We start from the raw sequence: 19,669 nt of genomic DNA, 5'->3' as shown, positions 1-19,669 counted from the left end.
GACATACCAATATTTTCAAGATATGATCAACAGATGGGAACTTGTTTGAAATAATGAAAGAGTAGCTTTCATCATTAAACACTAATCCATTACACTATTTCATGATTTCCTACTTATTTCTCCCCTCTGGGCAGGAGTGTCTGGCTATATACATGTACAACATGTATCTCTTTGAAGCTGATATCAGCAAGCATGTATATAATTTTTTTTCTGGTTTATCACTTCAGTTTTTCTCTATCACCTTATATAATTCTCCTCACCTTTTCCTTTATGGCAGGGGCCCACATCACCTCCAGTATTATCCTTCCTCATGTTTAGGATATTTGTCTAGGCAGACTCTCTACTCCATGATCATTATTGACTGTGCTGGAAAAAAATGGGATGCATTTCTGTGTTGAAAAATCAGGAAACTAAAAAAAAAAAAGAAAAAAAGAAAAAAGAAAAATCAGGAAACTGAGTTTCTAGGTCTAATTTCCCCTGAATTCGAATTTGTGTGAAAGGCAAATTCCATAAATACCTCATGGAGAGTACAGCCAACACCAGCCTCCCTCACCTTCCAGACTGATGTAAGAGTGAAGTGAAATCTTGGATGGGAAACTCTCTGGAAATAAAAGCTATTTATGATTTATAATCCAGGTACTGAGCGACACTTAACCGAGTCTGGTTGGGGTTCCTAAAACCCCTGAAGATAGGTACCTCTTGATGGCTATTTCTGTCTTTGCAGTGATTCTGTCCTTTACAGAATCCAAAAGGGCAAGAGAGAGATTATTCGAGCTGCCACTGGACCTAAGTGGACACAGAACGGGATGAGGAAGCAATAGGGGCGTATTTAGTGGGAACTCCATGGAATGCCCCCTACAACTTCCTGTATCCTCTCATCCTATCCCCCTGTCAGAATCATTCCAGGAGCCCCCTCCTCTAATGGAACTCCCTCTGAGAACCAAGACCACACAGTTATTCACACACAGCCAGTCGCATAGTAGATTGCTCTGATTGATTAACGTTTGACTACAAGGAATCAAATTAGTTAAGATATAATTCATTCCAAGGGATTTCTGCAAACGATGCCACTGTCTACTTGCTTGAATTATCACTCATAACACCGTGGTTACACTAAAGGCAGGAAACGATTTTAAGAATATGGCAAAGTCACATATTTGAAACATGAAAACATATCTTTGCCTGCCCTGTTTAGCCCTATCTGGTCCCCAAGTGCAACAGAAAGCCCCACCGAAAAGTGAACTGTACAACTATTGCCACCTATAGGTGACAAATGTAGTATATTGATTTTATCAGAATTCTGATGAGGCACAGTATATGAAGGAAATGAGGATGTCCGAGGGAACCTACACAATCCTTGTCAAATCCTAATCTCTACAGGGCTTGTCATCATGACTATCATTGTGCCCTGTAACCCTTACTTCAGATGCTCCTCTTAAAGATTTAACAGTGGCTGCTCATTGCAAAGCTCTTTTCCCAGAGCCTTATCTCTGCAGGCAAACTTCCCCGGGGTCCAAATCCAGACTGCACCATGTACCTTCAACAACTGCATGACCTTCAACAACTGACTTAACTTCCTCAAGCCTCCATTGGCTCCAAATGGACATACTAATGACACCCACCACACAGAATTGATGGGAGGATGAAAACAGATAATCCGTGCATCGTGCTTAGCAGAGTGTCTGCACGGAACAGGCTCTCAATTAAATGCTAACTGTTATTACCATGATTAGTTTGCAAAGCACCTTCACATACAGTGGCTGCAAACTAATGTGCCCTGTTTTGTTACCACCTGACAGATACATCATTAGCACAGTATTGTGTGACCTCAAGCCCTCCTTGTATTTTAAGCGTAAACGTTATAGGACTTCAACATTTTTGCAGAATACCTGAGATCTGACCAGATAATGTTGAGGCCAGCTTGGTATGCTTCTAACTGGAGGCAAGGAAGTAAGCTGCTTTGGTGCTTTTATTCTTAATGGGCAGGACCCCTGGAGAAACCCAAGCAAACAGGTGAGGCTCCGCTGATGCCAGAGAGGGTTAACCCATCAAGTAAGTCTCCACTGAAAATCTACTGATGACTGAGCAAGAGGTGAGGCCTTTAGGGAGAAAGCTGGTAGGGAAAGGAGGGTGAGGCAGTCAGGCAGGACATAGACGTATAAAACATAATTTCTACCTCAGATAGTCAATGCAAATACTGTGATTTGACATATACAGTGGGGCTTGGGGCTGTTGTTTTGTTTTAAAGATTTTATTTATTTATTCATGAGAGACACAGAGGGGAGCGGGGCAGAGACACAGGCAGAGGGAGAAGCAGGCTCCATGCAGGGAGCCTAGTGTGGGACTTGATCCCAGGACCTGGGTTCGCATCCTGGGCAGAAGGCAGAAGCTAAATGGCTGAGCCACCCGGGCGTCCCTGTTGTTTTGTTTTGTTTTGTTTTGTTTCTTAATATAAGCAAATAAATTAAACATCAGAGGATCTGAAACATAAGCAAATATTGTTCTAGATTGATGACCTCCTCTTTAAAATCAAGAGCTCTGGACCCACGTTTCTGTGTGGCGGGAGTAAGTTGCTCCTGCCTCTAGAACAGGCACATGCCCTTTAGCTGACCATAGTTCTCACCACTCCCCAACACTGAGGCCAAATGCCAGGTGGCCATATGGGTCCCTCTGGCACTAATGTTTTTCTTATAGTCAAGAACTATCTCTGTACCCACCTTTCATTAAAAACTGTGAAAATAAAAAGCAAGGCTGAGAAGGCCATGTGATTTTTCTTATTGGGCCATTCCTTCCTTTTCATCACCTCCATAGGCCTCTGTTATAATCGACTGAAGAAACAAACTGACAAGCATGAAACATTGGGAAAACATGGTGCAAACTATTTATGTCTGACACAGTGGGTGTTTTCATGGTAAATAACTCCTTCCTCATTTCTACCTCAATACACTGAATTATCATCTATCTTCCCTCCCAGACTACAGGTTCTTCCTGACTAGGTGATTGTCAAATTTTAGCAGGTATCAGAATCACCTGGGAAGCTTGTTAAACAACATTTGCTAGGCCTGAGCATTTCTGATGTAGTAAGTCTGGGTGGGGCTTGAGAATTTGCATTCCTAACAAGCTCCCCCCAAATGCTGATGCTGCTGGCCTGGAGAACACTTTCAACAACACTGTCTAGAGTAAGAATCCTGCCTCGCTGTAATTTATTCATTGTACCATTTATTGAGCACCTACTACTCTGTGTCTCAAGGTGTTTTATTTCTACTGCTTGCAACAATCGTGAAAGAGAGGTATATCTTATGACCATCTTACACCTGAAGAAGGGAGCTCAAGGGCACTCACCCAGCCAATAAAAGGGTAAAGCTATGATTCAAACTCAGGTGTGTTTGACTCCAGGGCCTCAACCCCCATCCCCAACACCTGCCACACTTTTATTTCGCTGTATATCCTCAACACCAACACCTTCCATCTGTGTCATGCTAGCTTCTCTAGTGAGTGTTTATTGAATTAATTTGAGATCCATTTGTGACCAGACATAGGCAAGGGAAATGCTCATGGTTCTTGAATAAAGAAAATGGGAGAAGATATTCAGGTAAGGAGAAAATTGCAATAAACATCCTTTATGTATCAGCATTAGGTACACCAAAGCATTTCCTGCTCTCCATTTATTTTTTGTATTGTACCATATAAATCTTTATTTAAAAATGCCTAGGAACACCTGGGTGGTACAGTCAGGTAAGTGATCCACTTGGTTCCAGCTCAGGTTGTGACCTCAGGGTGCTGAGTTCGAGCCCCAAGTTGGGTTCTGCACTCAGGGCAAGGTCTGCTTAAGATTCTCTTTTCTGGGGATCCCTGGGTGGCTCGGTGGTTTGTCGCCTGCCTTTGGCTCAGGGCGTGATCCTGGAGTCCTGGGATCTAGTCCCACATCGGGCTTCCTACATGGAGCCTGCTTCTCTCCCTCTGCCTGTGTCTCTGCCTGTGTGTGTGTGTGTGTGTGTGTGTGTGTGTGTGTGTCTCATGAAAAAATAAATAAAATCTTAAAAAAAAAAAAGATTATCTTTCCCTCCCCCTTGTTCTCTCTCTCTCAAATCTTTTTTAAGAAATGTCTAAAACTTGGCATGGCATGCATGAAAAGGGGCTTTTGCATGGTGTTATTCCTAATTATGGAGCCACTTTCCTGGAAGCACCTAGAAATCTGTTCTTGCCTCTGGTTTCAAGGCAGCCATCTGAGGTTGAAAATTAACTCTGTGAATAGTAATTCTCCTTGATATCAACAGTGTAATGACATAAGCACCACTTCAAGGATGATTTTCAACTATTCTTACAGAATTATGCCATTTCCATAACGGAAAGAGAAACTGTCTCTCAGTCTGCTCTTGGGACGCCAAAGCCATCCACTGCCATCTCTTTTTCTTTTCCCTTTCTATTAAATATTTAGCATATGAGAATCATAGGCTTGGGCTGTGTGTGTTGTTCCCTCGATCAAAACACAGTTTCTTCATTGTACCTTTGTGCATCCAGCGTAACAATGTAGGGGGTGGGTTGGAGAACAGAAATGCATTTGTCAGAGCCCGGGGCAATAGTAATAGAGACAGTTTGGTAAATTATTTAAGTGGAATATTTGGGTGGCAAAATGAAAAAAAAAAAAACAATAGGACATCTTGTCCTTTATTACATAAGAGCATGGTTTAGTAGGAACAAGAGCATGGAAGGCAGCCAGCAGCTTGGAATTCAAATCCTGTTCTCTGTCACTTGCTGAGTGACCTTGGCCAAATAACTCTGTCACTCTGAGCCTTGATTTCTTCTTTAAAATGAGGTTGTGTAACTTGCAAGTCCTCTGTGAAAATGCTCCCAAAGAATATATATTCAGTGAGTTTTACATGGTGGATGCTTATTAAACGGGAGCTATCATTACCTCTAAGCCCCTGTCCCTACTTCTTCCCGGTGTTTGGATAGAATTTTTGCCTGAAAGAGAACAGAAGTTGGAAAATGCATTGGTTTACAGAGTTTACCCACAATAATTGAATAATTGAATATGACTGCAGTGTTTTATAAAGTCCTAGAGACATCCAGTAATTGGTATTACTGGAGCCTCCTGGAGGGGAGAGGTTACTAATGGGCAGAAGTGTTATTATGGTTTTTTAAGCCCTTGGGCTTTCTGGAATCTAGACCCACAGACCTGGAGATCGCTTTCAAATATCTTAAGACTTGTAAAGGGACAAAACAGAAAGATGACAATGCTTCTGACAAGTCTAACAGGTATTGAAATTTCATGGCAATTTAAGGATTATATGCCTTCTTCTCCCTGTACAACCCCAACTACTGGCTGAAATTCAATCCTTATCTATATTTAGAAATAAGACAACTAGTAATACTTAGTAAGAAAAGAGAGGAGTTTGAAACTTTGATGAAGACATATAAGGCATTTTACCTGAACAAATTTCAAGTAGATCCATTTAAAATGAAATTAAGTGGCACTTTACTGGTTTGCAAATCGAGACCTATTTATCTCAGTAAAATGAATAAAGTCTTGATTTATCCCTAAAATTGGCTTTATTATTACCTTTAATTATACTAGACGATTGTTAAAGACTTGTAGGTTCTCTCTATCCCTTTAAACTGCACATTACGCAGACAATAATTGAATATTGGATAGAATAACTTGATTTTCCAAAGAAATATGTCTCTAATATTTTTGTCTTTTTATTACAGAAATTGAAACAAGTTGAAGAAACAAAAGAAGATCCTGAGAATAGATTATCCAAAATTTCCCTGGAGTCATTCAGTAAATATAACAGCAAAACTATGATGTTGCTAGAGAGAGAGAAGAACTCTCTGAACAAGGTCGAAGGACAAAAGGAAGAAAAAGAAAAAAATGAAGAGGCATCTTTGAGTAGTTCAGATAGGCCTGGGGTAGACAATTTGGAATCACTGAGTGATTCTTTATATGATAGCTTCTCTTCCTGTGCAAGTCAGGGTTCAAATGATGTATAAAGGACCTTTTTTTTTATTTTTCTTAGTGAGCTGAAAATGGAGCACTTAAGCAACAGAGGGACGGGGAGGGGGTGTGGGGGGGAATAGAGACAGCAACGAACGATAAACCCTGGCAACACCAGAGACTCCATTGTCAGATTCACAAGAAACAACCCACTGGAGCTTCCTTCTCTGACAGGGCAATAAAGATAGGCTCCATTAGTTGTGTGTCACGAGGATGAACTGTAAACACACCCACAATACAGAAGTCTTAATTTTGCACTTTTTTTGAATACTTGTACAGAAGTTGTAAATTTTTGGAAGAGAAATTATATTTGTAGCAAAAAGAAAAAAAAAAGACAGCAATAAATTGAATCCGTGCCATGCTCTTGAAATGACGTACTAAGTGTTAGAAGTTGATAATATATTTTTAAAAAATTCCAGCTAGGGGTGTTTGTTGACTTCACTATCGTAGTACTCAAATTGTTCGTGGGTACACTCTGTAAAGCTAAGACAGGGCCTGCCAAAAACCAGAGGGCTCATGGTCATCCCCAACCCACAATCTCAATGTGATACAAACTTTAATTCCAGTGCAATTTCGAAATTGTTGCCAGAGAGATTCAGGTTCTAGTAGTAAGTATAATTCTGCTTCCACTGAAAAATGTAACAGGTACTCAAAGTGTGACATTGACGGGAAGAGAAGTGGATCGGAAGTGACCTAATTCTATTTTCAAAAGCAGATTTTCCCTCCAAACATTTCCTTACATCCTCTTCTACTTAGTGCTTGCCTAGGATTCTGAACAGTATTTGTTGATTTTTATCTTCCTACTTTTTCTATTACAATGTGGGCAATCTAGAAATGAAAGCAAATTCCTATCTGTAATGTTCACTTTTTCAAAAATAAAATGAATGGTTGGTGCTACAAAAAAAAATTCTTACTTTTTAAGATTTTTTTTCTACAAAGTGTTTATATGTGAGGATAAATTCTATTTTAAAGGTTATTTGTATTTTTTCTAGATGTGAACTATTTATAATTGCTTTTGTACAGGAGCTTGTAAACTAGGCCCAATAGAAATATTTTTAGGATCTATATGGTTACTTCAGTACACACTCGTTTGTTCAAAGAGCATTGTATAATCAGTGTTATTTGGTTAATTTGTGCAATTTGTTATATTGAATTTTGTTAAATGAAAATTATGTAAAGTCTCACTGTCTTTCAGACTTCTGAAAATTCTTTTGTTTCATTTCTGAATAAAAGTCCTATCACCGTCACACCCTCTGAAATCCTAAAAGAAGTTGTTCAAGAACCCTTTGGCCCAGTTCTTTGAATCTCACACGTGCTACAACAATCAATTCCAGGAAGGAATAAATAAACCGGCCCCTTTGCTCCAGAGATAGTAATTCAGCCAATTGTAAGATCAGAGTCTGCAGACAAGCGGGTAATGGTCAAAGCATTCAGTCTCCCCGAGGGGTTAACCCACTAAAAATGAAAGAAAGAGGGGGGCAAAGGGACAGAAGGAGCCTGAGGCAGATGGGGAAGGATCTCTGCAGAGGAATTACAAGAAAGTCATTTAAACCCATTTCCAGACCCGCTCTGCCGGCAGGATAGGGAAATAAACAATCAGCGCCCAGGCCAGGGAGAGCTTCCTCCAGGGGGTGACCCAGGCGTGGGAGGGTGAAGGGGGGCAGAGCTCGGGAAGCTATTTGCACCGGGACTGGGGGAGGGGCGGCGAGAGGGCGCGCGCCCAGCGGGTTGGGGGCGGGGGCGCCCAGGTTCCCGTTCCGCCTGCTGCCGGGCTCGGCAGGTGGGAAGGCGAACTTCGCACCTGCGCATCCCCGGAGGACTCAAGGTGGGTCGCTTGCCTGCGGGGAGCGGGCATGGGGAGGGGACCGGGCAGCCTAAGCCGGAGTCCCGGGCTGGGAAGGCGCGCGCCGGAGAGGACCCGGCGTTGGTGCCAATAACGCGGGACTTCGATGACAGCAGGATGAAGGTGCCCGGCCTTTTGGAGCAAAGGGATCGAGGAGAGCGAGCCCCTTCTTCACCCCGATTTGCCTTCGGGGGGGAACTCGAGACACTTGTCCCGGAGCCCCCCTGTCCGAGGCCGGGCGACCGTCGCAGGGTCGCTGCGCCCTCTTGCCGCGCGCGCCGGCAGCTGGAGCAGGGCTGCCTGGGGGTGACGGCGCCCGTCGGGCAGGGGCCTCGGCACCCCCCCACCCCCCCCACCCCCCCCACCCCCCCGCTGCGGCCAAGCCGGGTCTGAACCCGGGAGCTCCCGGGGCCGGGGGAAAAAGAGGCGCAGCTGCGCCGGCCACTCCAGGGCGCCGGCAGGTGTGCAAGTTTGCCAGGCGCACAGGAGCGCGCCCCTCCAGCCGGCGGCCCCGGCCCCGCTGCCCGCCCGCGCCGTCCCCGGCCGGTGGCAGCCCGGGGACCCCGGCAGCGGGGCGCGGCCGAGCGCGCAGCCTCCCGACCCCCGCGCGGCCAGCGGTCTGCGCCCGGCCGGCCCCGCCGCACCTGCTGCTCCCCCCGCGCCCCGCCTGCAGCCTCGGGCCCCGGGAAACGACGCCCTCCGTCTCCCCGCGGCGTCCCGGTCCTGGGGACGTGCGGGGGCGGGAGACCAGGGCGACAGGAGGGGGTGGGGACGCGAAAGACGGTCCCAGCCTTCCGCGCCCGCCACCCCCGCCAACTCGGCAGCCGTCACGTGGTGCCTGGGGTGGGAGGTGGGGAGAGGAGGCGAGACTTTTTTGGGCGCTCCGGCTCGCCAGTGGTTCCTCCAGTGTCAGCCGCCAACTCCGGGAGCGCCGGCGGGAAGAGAGCGCCCCGCAGCCGGGAGCCCGGGCGCGGGCGATGCTGGCGCCGCCGGCGGCACCTGCGGCTCCTCTTGGCGGCGGCGGTGGCCTCGGCGACGCGAGCGCGGGCCCCAGCAGCCTCGGCAGCCACAGCCGCTGCGGCCCGGGCAGCCTCCGCCGCGCTCGCCGCCTCTGATGCGCCCGCCCTCCTCCGGCTCCGCGGCTCCGCGAGGATGTGGGTCCTCGGCATCGCGGCAACTTTTTGCGGATTGTTCTTGCTCCAAGGTAGGAGGGCGCCGGGGCCGGGACCCCGCCCGCCCCTCGCCGCCCGGGCACCCACCTCCGGGGCCGTGGTGCGCGGGGTTGCCCGGCGGGGCGCCCCGAGGCGCCGCGAGGCGAAGTGTCCACGTCCCGCGCTGCAGGCGGAGCGGCGGGGGCGGCGCTGTGCGGGACCCGAGCTGCGGAGGCTCGGCTGCGTGGTCGGGGGAGGCAGCGGGGCCGGGGGCCGGGGCGGTCTGAGCGGGGTGCGGCCTCGCGGAGGCGGGGGGCGCGGTGAAGCCCCGACCCCGCCGGGGTACCGGACGCCGCGGGCAGGGGAGCTGCGGGCTGCGCAGCCGGGGCCGGGGCCGGGGCGCGCCGGGGCGGGGCGGGGCGGGGCGGGGGTGCTGCGCCCAGGGCGCGCGACGGGCGTGCGGGCGCGGGGAGGCGCGGGCTCCGCGGCGGTCGGGTCTGTCCGCCAGCAGGGTAGTTGGGTCCAGACCCGAGCAGGGGGGCCGGGCTGGGGCGATGAGCGGGGCCGAACCGCTCACTCCTCCGTTACGCGAGCGGCTCCGGACCCCGGCCGCGCACCCCGACCGCGCGCCCCGGCCAAGCGGCTGCCCCGAGAGCCAGGACCAAATGGTGGTGGCGTCGCGGCTCGGGCTGCGCGCACACGCCCCTGGCCCGGGCTGGGACCCCCTGCCGCTGCGGGGACCGTCCCGCGAAGGGCCGGGGGCTCGAGGCGCAGCAGCTCCTGGCGGCCGGCGCGGGCTCGGGGGCTCGGGGCTCGGGGGCTCGGGGCTCGGGGGCTCGGGGCTCGGGGGCGCTCGCGGAGGGTCCTCGGAGCCGCGGCACGGGGACGCTGGCGACGAGCCTCAGAACCGAGGAGGCGTCTGCGAACGCAATCGTGAGTGGTGCCAAAATAGCAATTAAGTGATTTGTAACCAATTAACAATTAGGCGAATCCTTCGCTGTAGGTGGGGGCGGAAGCAAGTCTCTGGAGCCACTTCGCTCTCGCTTTGTGCCCCGGCCCTTTCAACTTGCGTGGGGGGGAAGCCAAGCCGGGTGCGGTGGGGGACGGCCCCCGGGGTGTCGGGGTGTGGGGGTGTCGGGCTGCTGCGGGACCTCGGCGGCCGCGCCGCCCCCCCCCCGTCTGTATGTGGGGCCCCCCGGGGGTCGGGATCCGTGCGTGGCGGGCTGGGGCCCGGGCGGGTCGCCGATTCCCGAGGGGTCTCCGTGGGGGCTGCGTCCGAGCCCGACTGCGTCTGTCCCCGCAGGCTCTGCGCTGCAAATCCAGTGTTACCAGTGTGAAGAATTCCAGCTGAACAACGACTGCTCCTCCCCCGAGTTCATCGTGAATTGCACGGTGAACGTGCAAGACATGTGCCAGAAAGAAGTGATGGAGCAAAGCGCGGGTGAGACCCCGGTAGCGCCCCTCGAGGCCCGCGCGGGCCCGCGGTAGGAGTTGGGGAGGGAGGGCACCTCCTTACCGGGGAGGGGACCGACTTTGATTTAATGCACACACGCCGCTTATCGCAGGTTCACTTTTACGGTGCTGGCAAAATGAAGAGTTTCGAGTCACTTTAATCTCATTAGAGTTAATTACCAGGGCTTCTCCCCAAGGGACTCGGGAGGGGAAGTGCATTTAAATTAGTGGCTCTCCTCTTTTTATTTACTCCCCTCACCTCCCTCTGCTAAAAAGCTGATCAGGAGACTGGAAAATATATGGATAACCAGCTCCGCTTGGGCTACTAGACAGTAGCCTGTGAGCAGTGTCAGCCTGAAATATGAAGCTAGTTGAAGTTCCCAGAGGTCAGAGCTTGAAAAATGTGTTTTGTCACAGAGCCATGCCATATTTCTTAGAAGAACACTACAGGATCTTTATTTAATTTTAGAGCTACTGCATCAAATTTCAGGCACAAATTGCCAAGATTGTTCAGAGGAATGTAGTTTCCAGCCTCATAAGCTTAGCTGATGAGAGGTGCTGGGCTTTGTGCAGAGCGGAAGCGGGTCTTGTGAGGCGAAACCTCACTTACTCCCTCTGACCCCAGTCGTCTTACTGTCCACTTCCTGTAACTCCCCAGGTCCGCCTCCCCATCCCCATCGTCTCACCAGAAATCAGAGTCCTCCCACAAGTACACCTTTGGGGAAATGGGTGGAACTCCAGCTTCCATTCCAAGGTCAAATCCATCAACAGAGACCTTGCCATTTTCAGGATAATAAACATATGGGAAATAGCATCTTGTGGTGAATGATGTAGATTGAGCCAAAATTCTGCTCCCCTTTAGTCTGCTGAACTGTAGAGACCCACAGAGCTTTTAGTTGAAGGGATTAAATCTGGGAAGGGATTCTCTTAATCCACTAGCAAATGAATGCCAGGGCTCCAGTTTTAAAGGCAGCACCTTGGAAAAGTAGTTTCTTCTCAGAGAAGGGCCTGGAAATGCCCTGTTGCCAACCACAGGGATATTGGAGGATCAGATAGCTAGCTCATCACTGTGCCATGGTGTGGTGCACATGCACAGTTTTAGTTTATTTTTTATTTTATTTTAAGATTTTATTTATTTATTCATGAGAGACACAGAGAGAGAGGCAGAGGGAGAAGCAGGCTCCATGCAGGGAGCTCGACATGGGACTTGATCCCCGGTCTCCAGGATCACACCTCAGGCTGCAGGCGGCGCCAAGCCGCTGCGCCACCAGGGCCACCCACATGCACAGTTTTAAAAGCTGGTCTTTATAGGTCATTAGGTATGGTTTCCTTCCACCCAAATCGCTCTTTGGGGAAGCCTGAGACATAACTGCTCTCAAGGATAACGTGTCCCAAGAAAAGCCGCAACTGTTGTTTTGTCATTTGTCCTGGGATTGGGGCTATCACAAAAGCAAAACAAAATTTAGTGATGATTTTGTAGCTAAGATTGATATCTATGATTTTGATAATGGTTTCTATTCTCCTTGTGTTGCATTCCTGAGCATTTTACCTGAGCAAAACTCTGCCCTCCTACTAGAGGAACTGCTTTGATTTTAGTTGGAATCGCTCTGAATACTGTAGTGTTTGTTTTTGTTTTTTTTTCTTCCAAATATTTGCAGCTTTCTTCCAGGTGGTAGTTTAGAGCCAGGAAAAAAAAAATGTGGACGGGGGGATAAACTGTGGACACATTAGGAACTTTCTTGGGATTCTCTAGAATCTTATCTAGTATTAGATCTTATCTTATCTTATCTTATCTTATCTAGTAGCTTATCTGGGTATTGTGTTTTATAAGCTGGGATATGTTTGAGACGAGAGAAAGATATGAACCAAACTACAGCCAGATGAGGTGTCCTTTTTCAGAGAGCTACTTCTTCCTAGAAGTGTATGTAAGATAGATATCACACATTCCATTTTCAAAGTGCTGTTTTTCCTCTCGCTCTATTCTCTGCTCCAAACAATGCTGTAAGAAAGGCAAAGCGGGCATCATAATGCCAATGTTATCTATGGGAACCCTTTAGCATAGTCTCTAAGTGCCAGGCCTGAAGTTGCTATTAGTTAGATTGAGGTGGGCTCCTTCTCTCCAAACTCAGTTCCCTCAGGCATGTGTCCTGGACCAGAGAGTGAAATAATAAAGCAACACCAGTTGTGAAGTCTGAAAAACAAACAGTTGACGGACTCAACGGAAAAACCTGTTATAAGGGGAGGGACACAGATTTTAAGCCTGAATTCAGTAGAAGTCAGCCAAATGCATGTCCCTGCATCAAAAGAACAGTGTTTGGGGGTGTGATCCTTCCAAGGCACTTCCATTTTCATCTCCTAGTAGTTGTCAGACCAATCAATTTAAGTGGCTCTCAACCCTTCTCGTGCTAGCAGGGATGGAGAGCCAAACTCAGATTTGACTGTGAAGTGACCACAGGTAGTACAGTCATCACAGTCCGAAGAGCGTGCATGCCCTACACAGCCCGTACTTTTCTGGGTGCTTCGCGTGGAGCATCTCAGGAAATCTGGTAGTCTTCTTTTGCAGCCTTTGTTTCCTTAGGCCCCGACCCACCAGCGTTTGCAGAGTTAGCTTTTCCACTCTGGGGAAAGAAAGTCACACCTGTTACATCATACCCTTAGGAACCGAAGTCAGAATTATTTTCATTGGACCAATAACCTCTTATTCTGAGAATCTTAGTGCATTAGAACTAAAAGGTCCCAGTGACACAGAATTAAAGGTGCACATCAGAATTGTCCTGGAAGTTTTGTTGAAATCCACATGCCTCCCCTCACCCTTGAAGAAGCCAGTTCACTAAGTCTGTGAAATACCCAGCTGTGGGTCTCCCCAAGTGACTCTGGGGTGCCCTGAGTCTGGACCAACTTTTTTGTATTCTAGAGGAGGAAATGAGGGGCCAGAAAAGTTACAGATCTGGTCCATGTCCACTGGCCGACTGTTACCAAGAGGCCCCTGCTTTCCTGAACCAGCACCTTCTATAGTAAAACATGCCACTGAGGTTTGCCCGGAAGGATAATTTAGGACGAGTGCTAAAGATTTAGATGGTCTTCATGTCCACCATATTCACCTGACAGGCTTAGTGAACTGGTTGACTGGACAGGCCACGAAATGGATTTTAAATGAAGATGAGAACCAACCAGTAGGATTTTTAAAGCCTAGTGCTCTGTGGACTGGCAGTTTTCATAGGTCTAGGAAAAGCACAGTTTTTAACAGAATAAGAGATTGTAATGAACCAAGCACGTTTGACATTAAGCAGTGATAAGAGGCATTCTCTTTCCAAAAAAATACCAGTGATGCAATATACTCAGGCCTTTAGTTAGTCCTTTCTGGATTAAGCCTGCAAACTCAGCTCTTAGGAATTTTGAGGCAGGTACATTTAATTTTCAATTGGGAAGTACGTTTAAAATTAACCTTTACCTATTCCCCAGAGAGACATTCCTATTAGGTGCGGAGATTTTTTTCCACTGCTCTTTTTCCCCTTGGTCATTTCTAGAGTAATAAGGCACTGGGCTGTGGGGGAAGGAAAACTTTCTTTCATTGTCCTTACTAATTGATATTTAAATGTTTGCATAACAAATGACTTGTTCTCACAAGTTCTGCTCTTAATGAGTTAGCATCTACTTACCAGCACCCTTGATAATGACATTTCTTTTGCCCTGGCTTATCACTGCACTCTGAAAAATATTTCAAATATTGATTCTCGGTTCAGAATAGAAGCTCCCCCCATATGAATTTTTAAACCAGGATATAAAGCATGTGAATTTGCATTTGTTTGACAGTGCAATCTTGTAATTAGAGTTTTTCCTCTTGACTAGATACAGTGAAAGGGGCATAATTTAATTTTTATAGACTAGCCAATTTCTGCCCTAAGTAAAATATAGCTCTGTCAGTGAGCAAAATGTTACAGGTTCTCCTAAACCTTATTTAAAAGTTAAATGCAGTATATTGAGAGAAAGTTCATGGTCTGAATCAGTAACCTAATCGATCTCTTCACCCATCCTTTGCAACATGCATTAATCTATTTGTCTGTTTTGCAATACAAGAGTTACTGATTTATATGCCATGTTGCATCTACATTATGGTTGTATAAGTAATGGTTGTTTTCCTTTTGGATTAGTTAGTTGCCCATTCAGTTGGGCAGGGATGGTTCCATGCCTCGGATAGGTTAATTTTATGCCCTATTTTCTCACGAGCTAAATAAGGGAAAGCAAATGAGGACCTGATGTCCCCAGAATAATCAGTCATCTACTGTTCGGTTATGGTTAGCTTCTCGTTTCTACTATCTTTTCTTGTGTCTATGCACTGCTTAATTTTCCCACAATTTAAAATAATAGGCTCTAGTTTGTCCTTGGAGTAGACTCGAAAGGAAAAAGGGTCAGTTCTGTTAATTAGTATTATATCATAGTTCCTTTATACATGGATTCATTTATTTAAGGCACACGCAGGCATGTACGTGCACCCAGATGGCATGTCCATGTATGTGCTGTCTTTTTATGTTCTTACCTATATATGTTTGCATGTACATCTATATAATTAGTGTCAGAAAAAGAAAACTATTAAGTCCTATTCCTTTGCAGACATTCAGATCATAAATTAATCTACCTTATATTGTATGCACAAAGACATTTTCTAACATTTTTTCTAGAACAGTTTTGTTAAGAGCACCAATAGTATCTGATAATCTTCCACTGTTCCCTGTCTGCCGCTGTCTACCTTTCTTCTCTCCTGTCATCTCCTGCATCCCACCTGCAGTCCTTACTTTCTCACTCTCAAATTCATTTTGGATCAATTCCACACGCTATGCACTGTGCTCTAAGAATGAAGTGAAGAACCCAAGTCAAAACCAAATCACCCTAATTTTGCTAAGGAGACTTGAACGGGTTGCAAAACTTTAAAAAAAAAAAAAAAAACTCAGATGCCAAGAAAGATATCCTCAAATGTTAACACAGTCCTGCTATAAAGGTTTCCATGTCAAACTTGATCAAGCTATGAATTACACAGGAAAAGATTCTGTGCAGTGAAGTCAATAGCACTCTGTCTCTTCCAGCAGAACACTAAAAGAACACCTCTCTCTTCCGGGCAAGTCATTTTGCCAGTTGGTTTGTTCAGTTAGTCCTCAAGCATCCATCCTTTTCAGGTGGCAGGCACAGGGGGCTGCTGAGGAAGTATTCGGAGAGTAAATACCAAGTGTCATTAGTCCCTTGGACTCTCCAGTAAGTGAAGCATTTGTTTATGTTAACTTCCCAGCTGAACAAGCAGCTAGCGAGACCTCCCATCTCCATAGATGAAATGTTTGAAGATTGATCCAGCTCTCCCATAGCACTAATTCCTCCCACTACAATTTCACAAAAGCTTCCATCATTGATGGTTTTCCTAATGAGTTTAAACAGAGAGGCTTCAAAGCTGAGGTTTTTTCCCAAGTGAAAAATGGAGCGGAGTATGAAAACAAAACATACCGTTTCCTTTGAACTTTGGAAGGAAATCTGCTTCCTTGATATATTCCTGAAACAAAAATATCTGACTCTGCAGCCTGCTTCCTCCCTTTCTCCCTCTCTCTCTCTCCTTCCCTGCTTTCTTCTTGCCTGCCTCTGCCCTGTCTCCTTCTCCCTCCTGAGTCCCTCCCTCCCACCCTTAATCCTTCCCTTTCTTTTTACTTTCAAACTTCTAGAATGAATGAGGGCCCCTGGGTGGCTCAGTGGTTGAGCATCTGCCTTTGGCTCAGGTCATCATCCCAGATCCTGGGACTGAGTCCCACATCAGGCTCCCTCTGCCTATGTCTCTGCCTCTCTGTGTGTCTCATGAATGAATAAATAAAATCTTTCAAAAAAAAATTGGAATGATTGAATGACTTAAATTCTAACACCCAAATCTGGAAAAGGTTTATTAGCACGCTCTGCAGAAGGATTCGATACCCCAGCCCCTGTTTTTAGTACTTGAGTGGGAAGGGCACTTAGCCCTATTGGAAAAGACAATGCCCACGTACCTGGCTCCCTGTGCTTGGTAACTTTAAAGAGATTTTTTAATGTCCCACAGGCTGAGTTTCCTCCCCTGTAAGATGTAGAGACAGGCCACCAGTTTTCTTGTGCAACGTGAGACAGTGAGAAATGCTGTCAGCATAACCAACTTTTGGAATCAATCCTAAAAGGAGAAAGCTGCCGGAATGCTCCCCAGGAGTTGCTTCATCTGCTATCTGTACCTGCCTCTGAAGACAGCCCAGATATCTTAGCCTACATTACTTTGCACACTATCTCGTTACTTTGCACACCATCTCCTCCGTTCTCAGACTGAGAGTCCTTGAATGTAACTTTGAATTCCTTACAACAGGACCCTCATAATTAGCTTAAAAGGTTCACAGTGAGATAATATCTTAACTTGAGAGTTGGTAAATCTGAGATGCAGAGAGGTTGAGCAATTTGCTAAAGACTACACAGACAGTGGGATTGAAATTCAGGTCCTTTCCCTTCCCTAGGATTTCTTCCATCATTAAAATGCCATTTTTTTGCATTCTTTAATAACAATTTTTGAGATATAATCTAGGTTCTACAAAACTCACCCTTTTGAAGTGTATAATTCAGTGGTCTTTAGTATATTCAGAGTTGTAAGTATAACCTACTTCCAGATATTTAATTCCAGAACATTTTCATCACCCCCCCAAAACCCCTGTACCTGTTAGCAGTCACTAATCTGGGAACCACTAGTCTATTTTCTGTCTCTGTGGATTTGCCTATTCTGGACATTTCACATAAATGAAACTATGGAATATGTGGCCTTTTGTGACTGGCTTTCTTTGGTTTTGGGGTGATATTTTTTTAATTCATCCATTTCACATCTCATTTGGAGATGTCTTTCCTCCTACTTGTACAGGGGACTGATAGGAAGGCTCAGGTTTGGAAAATGCCTAAATTCCTGGAGGGGATGAGACATGAGACGGGGTGGGTGGGATGGGGCATGCTTGTGAACTTCACAGATGGATGAGCCGATTTACTTACTGAGGCTTTGCCAAAAGCAAGTCATTCCAGTGAGCTGCAGGGCAAAGGAGTTCCCACTCATCAAGCATCCATGGGCCAAGCACTGGGCTTTCCATCCGCTGCCATCTTTAAAGATTAATGTGCTTCTCCAGGAGAGGATCTTGAATTGGTAGGTGTCAACCACAAGAATCCTCAGGCATCTGCATGGGCTATTCCTTAATTCCTGACTGTCTTACTGGGATACCAGCTGCCTGTCCCAACACCTGACCTCACTGATAGGCCAGGGTTCCTAGGGGCCGTGTTGGCCAGAAGAGATCTTAATTTATAATTGTACAGATGAGAAGAAAGGCATCTTCTTTCCTGAAGCTTGAAACCTCCTGAGCAGTCCATTTTTCTTTCTTCCCTTGAGAAAGCTTGAGGGTAGAGCCGGTTGAGACTTATTGCGGGGAGGGATTTTGATTAAGGAGATGAGATTCTGGTGTGATTAGGTCACCCACAACCAATACTCAGGGAACATGTGCAAATCTTTTCTCTGACCAAATCACTGATCACAGCTTTTATGTAGGCAGAATTATGTACTCCTTTAAAAGTGAGAAGTCTTTTTTTTTTTTTTTCCTCTGTTATTCCCTCCTTAACAACTAAGCTAGATTCTTGCTTACCTACAGTTTTCATTGTGGTAGGAGTGATAGTATTTTGGGGTAAAGAGAGTTGCTGGTAGAAGAACAATATGTTTCCTCCCTTGGGCATTCTACAAAAGGCCTTGCCTATAATTTAGGAGCTTCAACCCAACCTGGGTTGAATCAGCCTGCATATAAAGAAAAGAATGATGGGATATGCCATCAATTCTTTCTATCCGTGCTAAACTTTGGGGTTTGGCTACATTGTAATTCAGGAGCTGTTTGCACAGGCCAGAGCTGCAGGGCATGTTCTCTTATTAATACTTTGCTTCCAATCTTCTGATTGCTTCCAACAGTACAAAGCAAAGCAGGAGATGAACTGAATTAAGTGCTTTAGATAAGGTGAAACCATAGAGAGCTTCTAATAAATTGCTTTTTTAAAGGAATGCATTTTAAATAGAAAAAAGCAGTGACGGTTCACGACGTTGATTTCGAGCTTTATGACTTTGCAAGCCATGAGAGGGATCCAGATGCAAAAGTGATGAAGTGTTGTATTATTTTAAGGAAGTTGTGATACTTGGTCCAGTGCATTTCATTTCTCACTGGACATGGACAATAGCTTTTTATGTTTTTCTATTTCTTGGACTTGTTGGCGGGAGCGGAGAAACGACTAGAGACAGTGCCAGAGGCGGGTGGCGCCAGGTGCGCCGCGCTGGGCCCGCTGTCGCCCGTGCGTGCTCTGCTCAGCACGCATGCGAATGTGCAGAGCAGTTTACAGTGCCCTCCGCTGAGGCTTCTTCAAAGAGCATCTGCGGAAGCAGGTGTATTAACTGACGCCGGGCCGTGGGTTTTATGCACTGTTTTATTGCTCATGCAAAATCTAGCAAACCACTTGGGTCTCCCGTTAACTTCAGAGAATCTGTTCAGAAACAACGAGAGGCTGGGCAGGTTGACTAGTTTTCCACCCAGTGAAGACATCCAAGCTGGGAGTGCAAAGAGATCTGGGCTTCAAAGCCAGCCCAGAGTCTTTGGAGAATTTCCCGGCCTTCAGCGGGCAAGGCAGCAGGTGGGCGGAGCCGCACCTGGAGAGTGAAGCCTGAGTTAACTTTCTTTGAAAGGTCAAACGACTTTCTACGCAGCCTGCCACTTGCTGTTGGAAGCAAAAGAAGAGTAAGGCAAGGCAGATGCAGACGGTTTATGTAAGAGTGGGATAAGGTCTAGAGAGACTAAAGCAACCCCCTGTAGAAAGAGGCTGGGTGTAGAAAGGCCAGCCAGGGCCCCTGCTTACCTGTGCCTGGGGAGAAGCATTTCAGACTTGACCTTCGTGGTGCAGGTGAAGGCTGGACTTGACAGCAGGGTGTTCTGACAATTTTATCTTTGTTCATTCTCCAGCCAAGCAGTGTGCCTGGCGCCGGAACCGTTCAGTGTTTTAGAATATGTTGCCCTAATCCAACTAAACTACAGCTTTATGCACTAGAGCGCATTCATGGCTTTCATTTCTGGATACAGTGCTCATCCCTGTGGCTTACTTCCCCCACCTTCCTCCTCCTCCTGTCTGTCTGTCTCTGTCTCATATTCATTCTCTCTCTCTCTCTCTCTCTCTCTC

General features: G+C 46.8%; 2 protein-coding genes across 11 annotated transcripts in view; both read left to right on the top strand.

Moving 5' to 3' along the window:
- The window catches only part of NCKAP5 (NCK associated protein 5), a 960,379-nt gene extending 953,134 nt beyond the window's left edge, over positions 1 to 7,245 (top strand). For 7 of the 10 annotated variants that reach the window (XM_049097384.1, XM_049097386.1, XM_049097387.1 and 4 more), the window contains one exon: positions 5,713 to 7,245. In XM_049097384.1, the coding sequence (XP_048953341.1) occupies positions 5,713 to 5,994 (282 nt within the window). In that variant the 3' untranslated portion in view covers positions 5,995 to 7,245. The remainder of the gene's footprint in view (positions 1 to 5,712) is intronic. The other 3 variants (XM_025430096.3, XM_049097390.1, XM_049097388.1) reach the window with 2 other exon arrangements.
- Positions 7,246 to 8,737: 1,492 nt separating this feature from the next.
- Positions 8,738 to 19,669, top strand: part of LYPD1 (LY6/PLAUR domain containing 1) — a 44,288-nt gene continuing 33,356 nt past the window's right edge. Inside the window, exons 1-2 of the mRNA XM_025430126.3 lie at positions 8,738 to 9,045; positions 10,296 to 10,433. Of these exons, the coding sequence (XP_025285911.1) occupies positions 8,994 to 9,045; positions 10,296 to 10,433 (190 nt within the window). The 5' untranslated portion in view covers positions 8,738 to 8,993. The remainder of the gene's footprint in view (positions 9,046 to 10,295; positions 10,434 to 19,669) is intronic.

This window comes from Canis lupus, chromosome 19 (assembly GCF_003254725.2).
Source record: "Canis lupus dingo isolate Sandy chromosome 19, ASM325472v2, whole genome shotgun sequence".
NCBI classification, from domain to species: domain Eukaryota; kingdom Metazoa; phylum Chordata; class Mammalia; order Carnivora; family Canidae; genus Canis; species Canis lupus.
The sequence above is the reverse complement of the archived record's forward strand: the minus strand, read 5'-3'. Positions and strand labels throughout refer to the sequence as shown.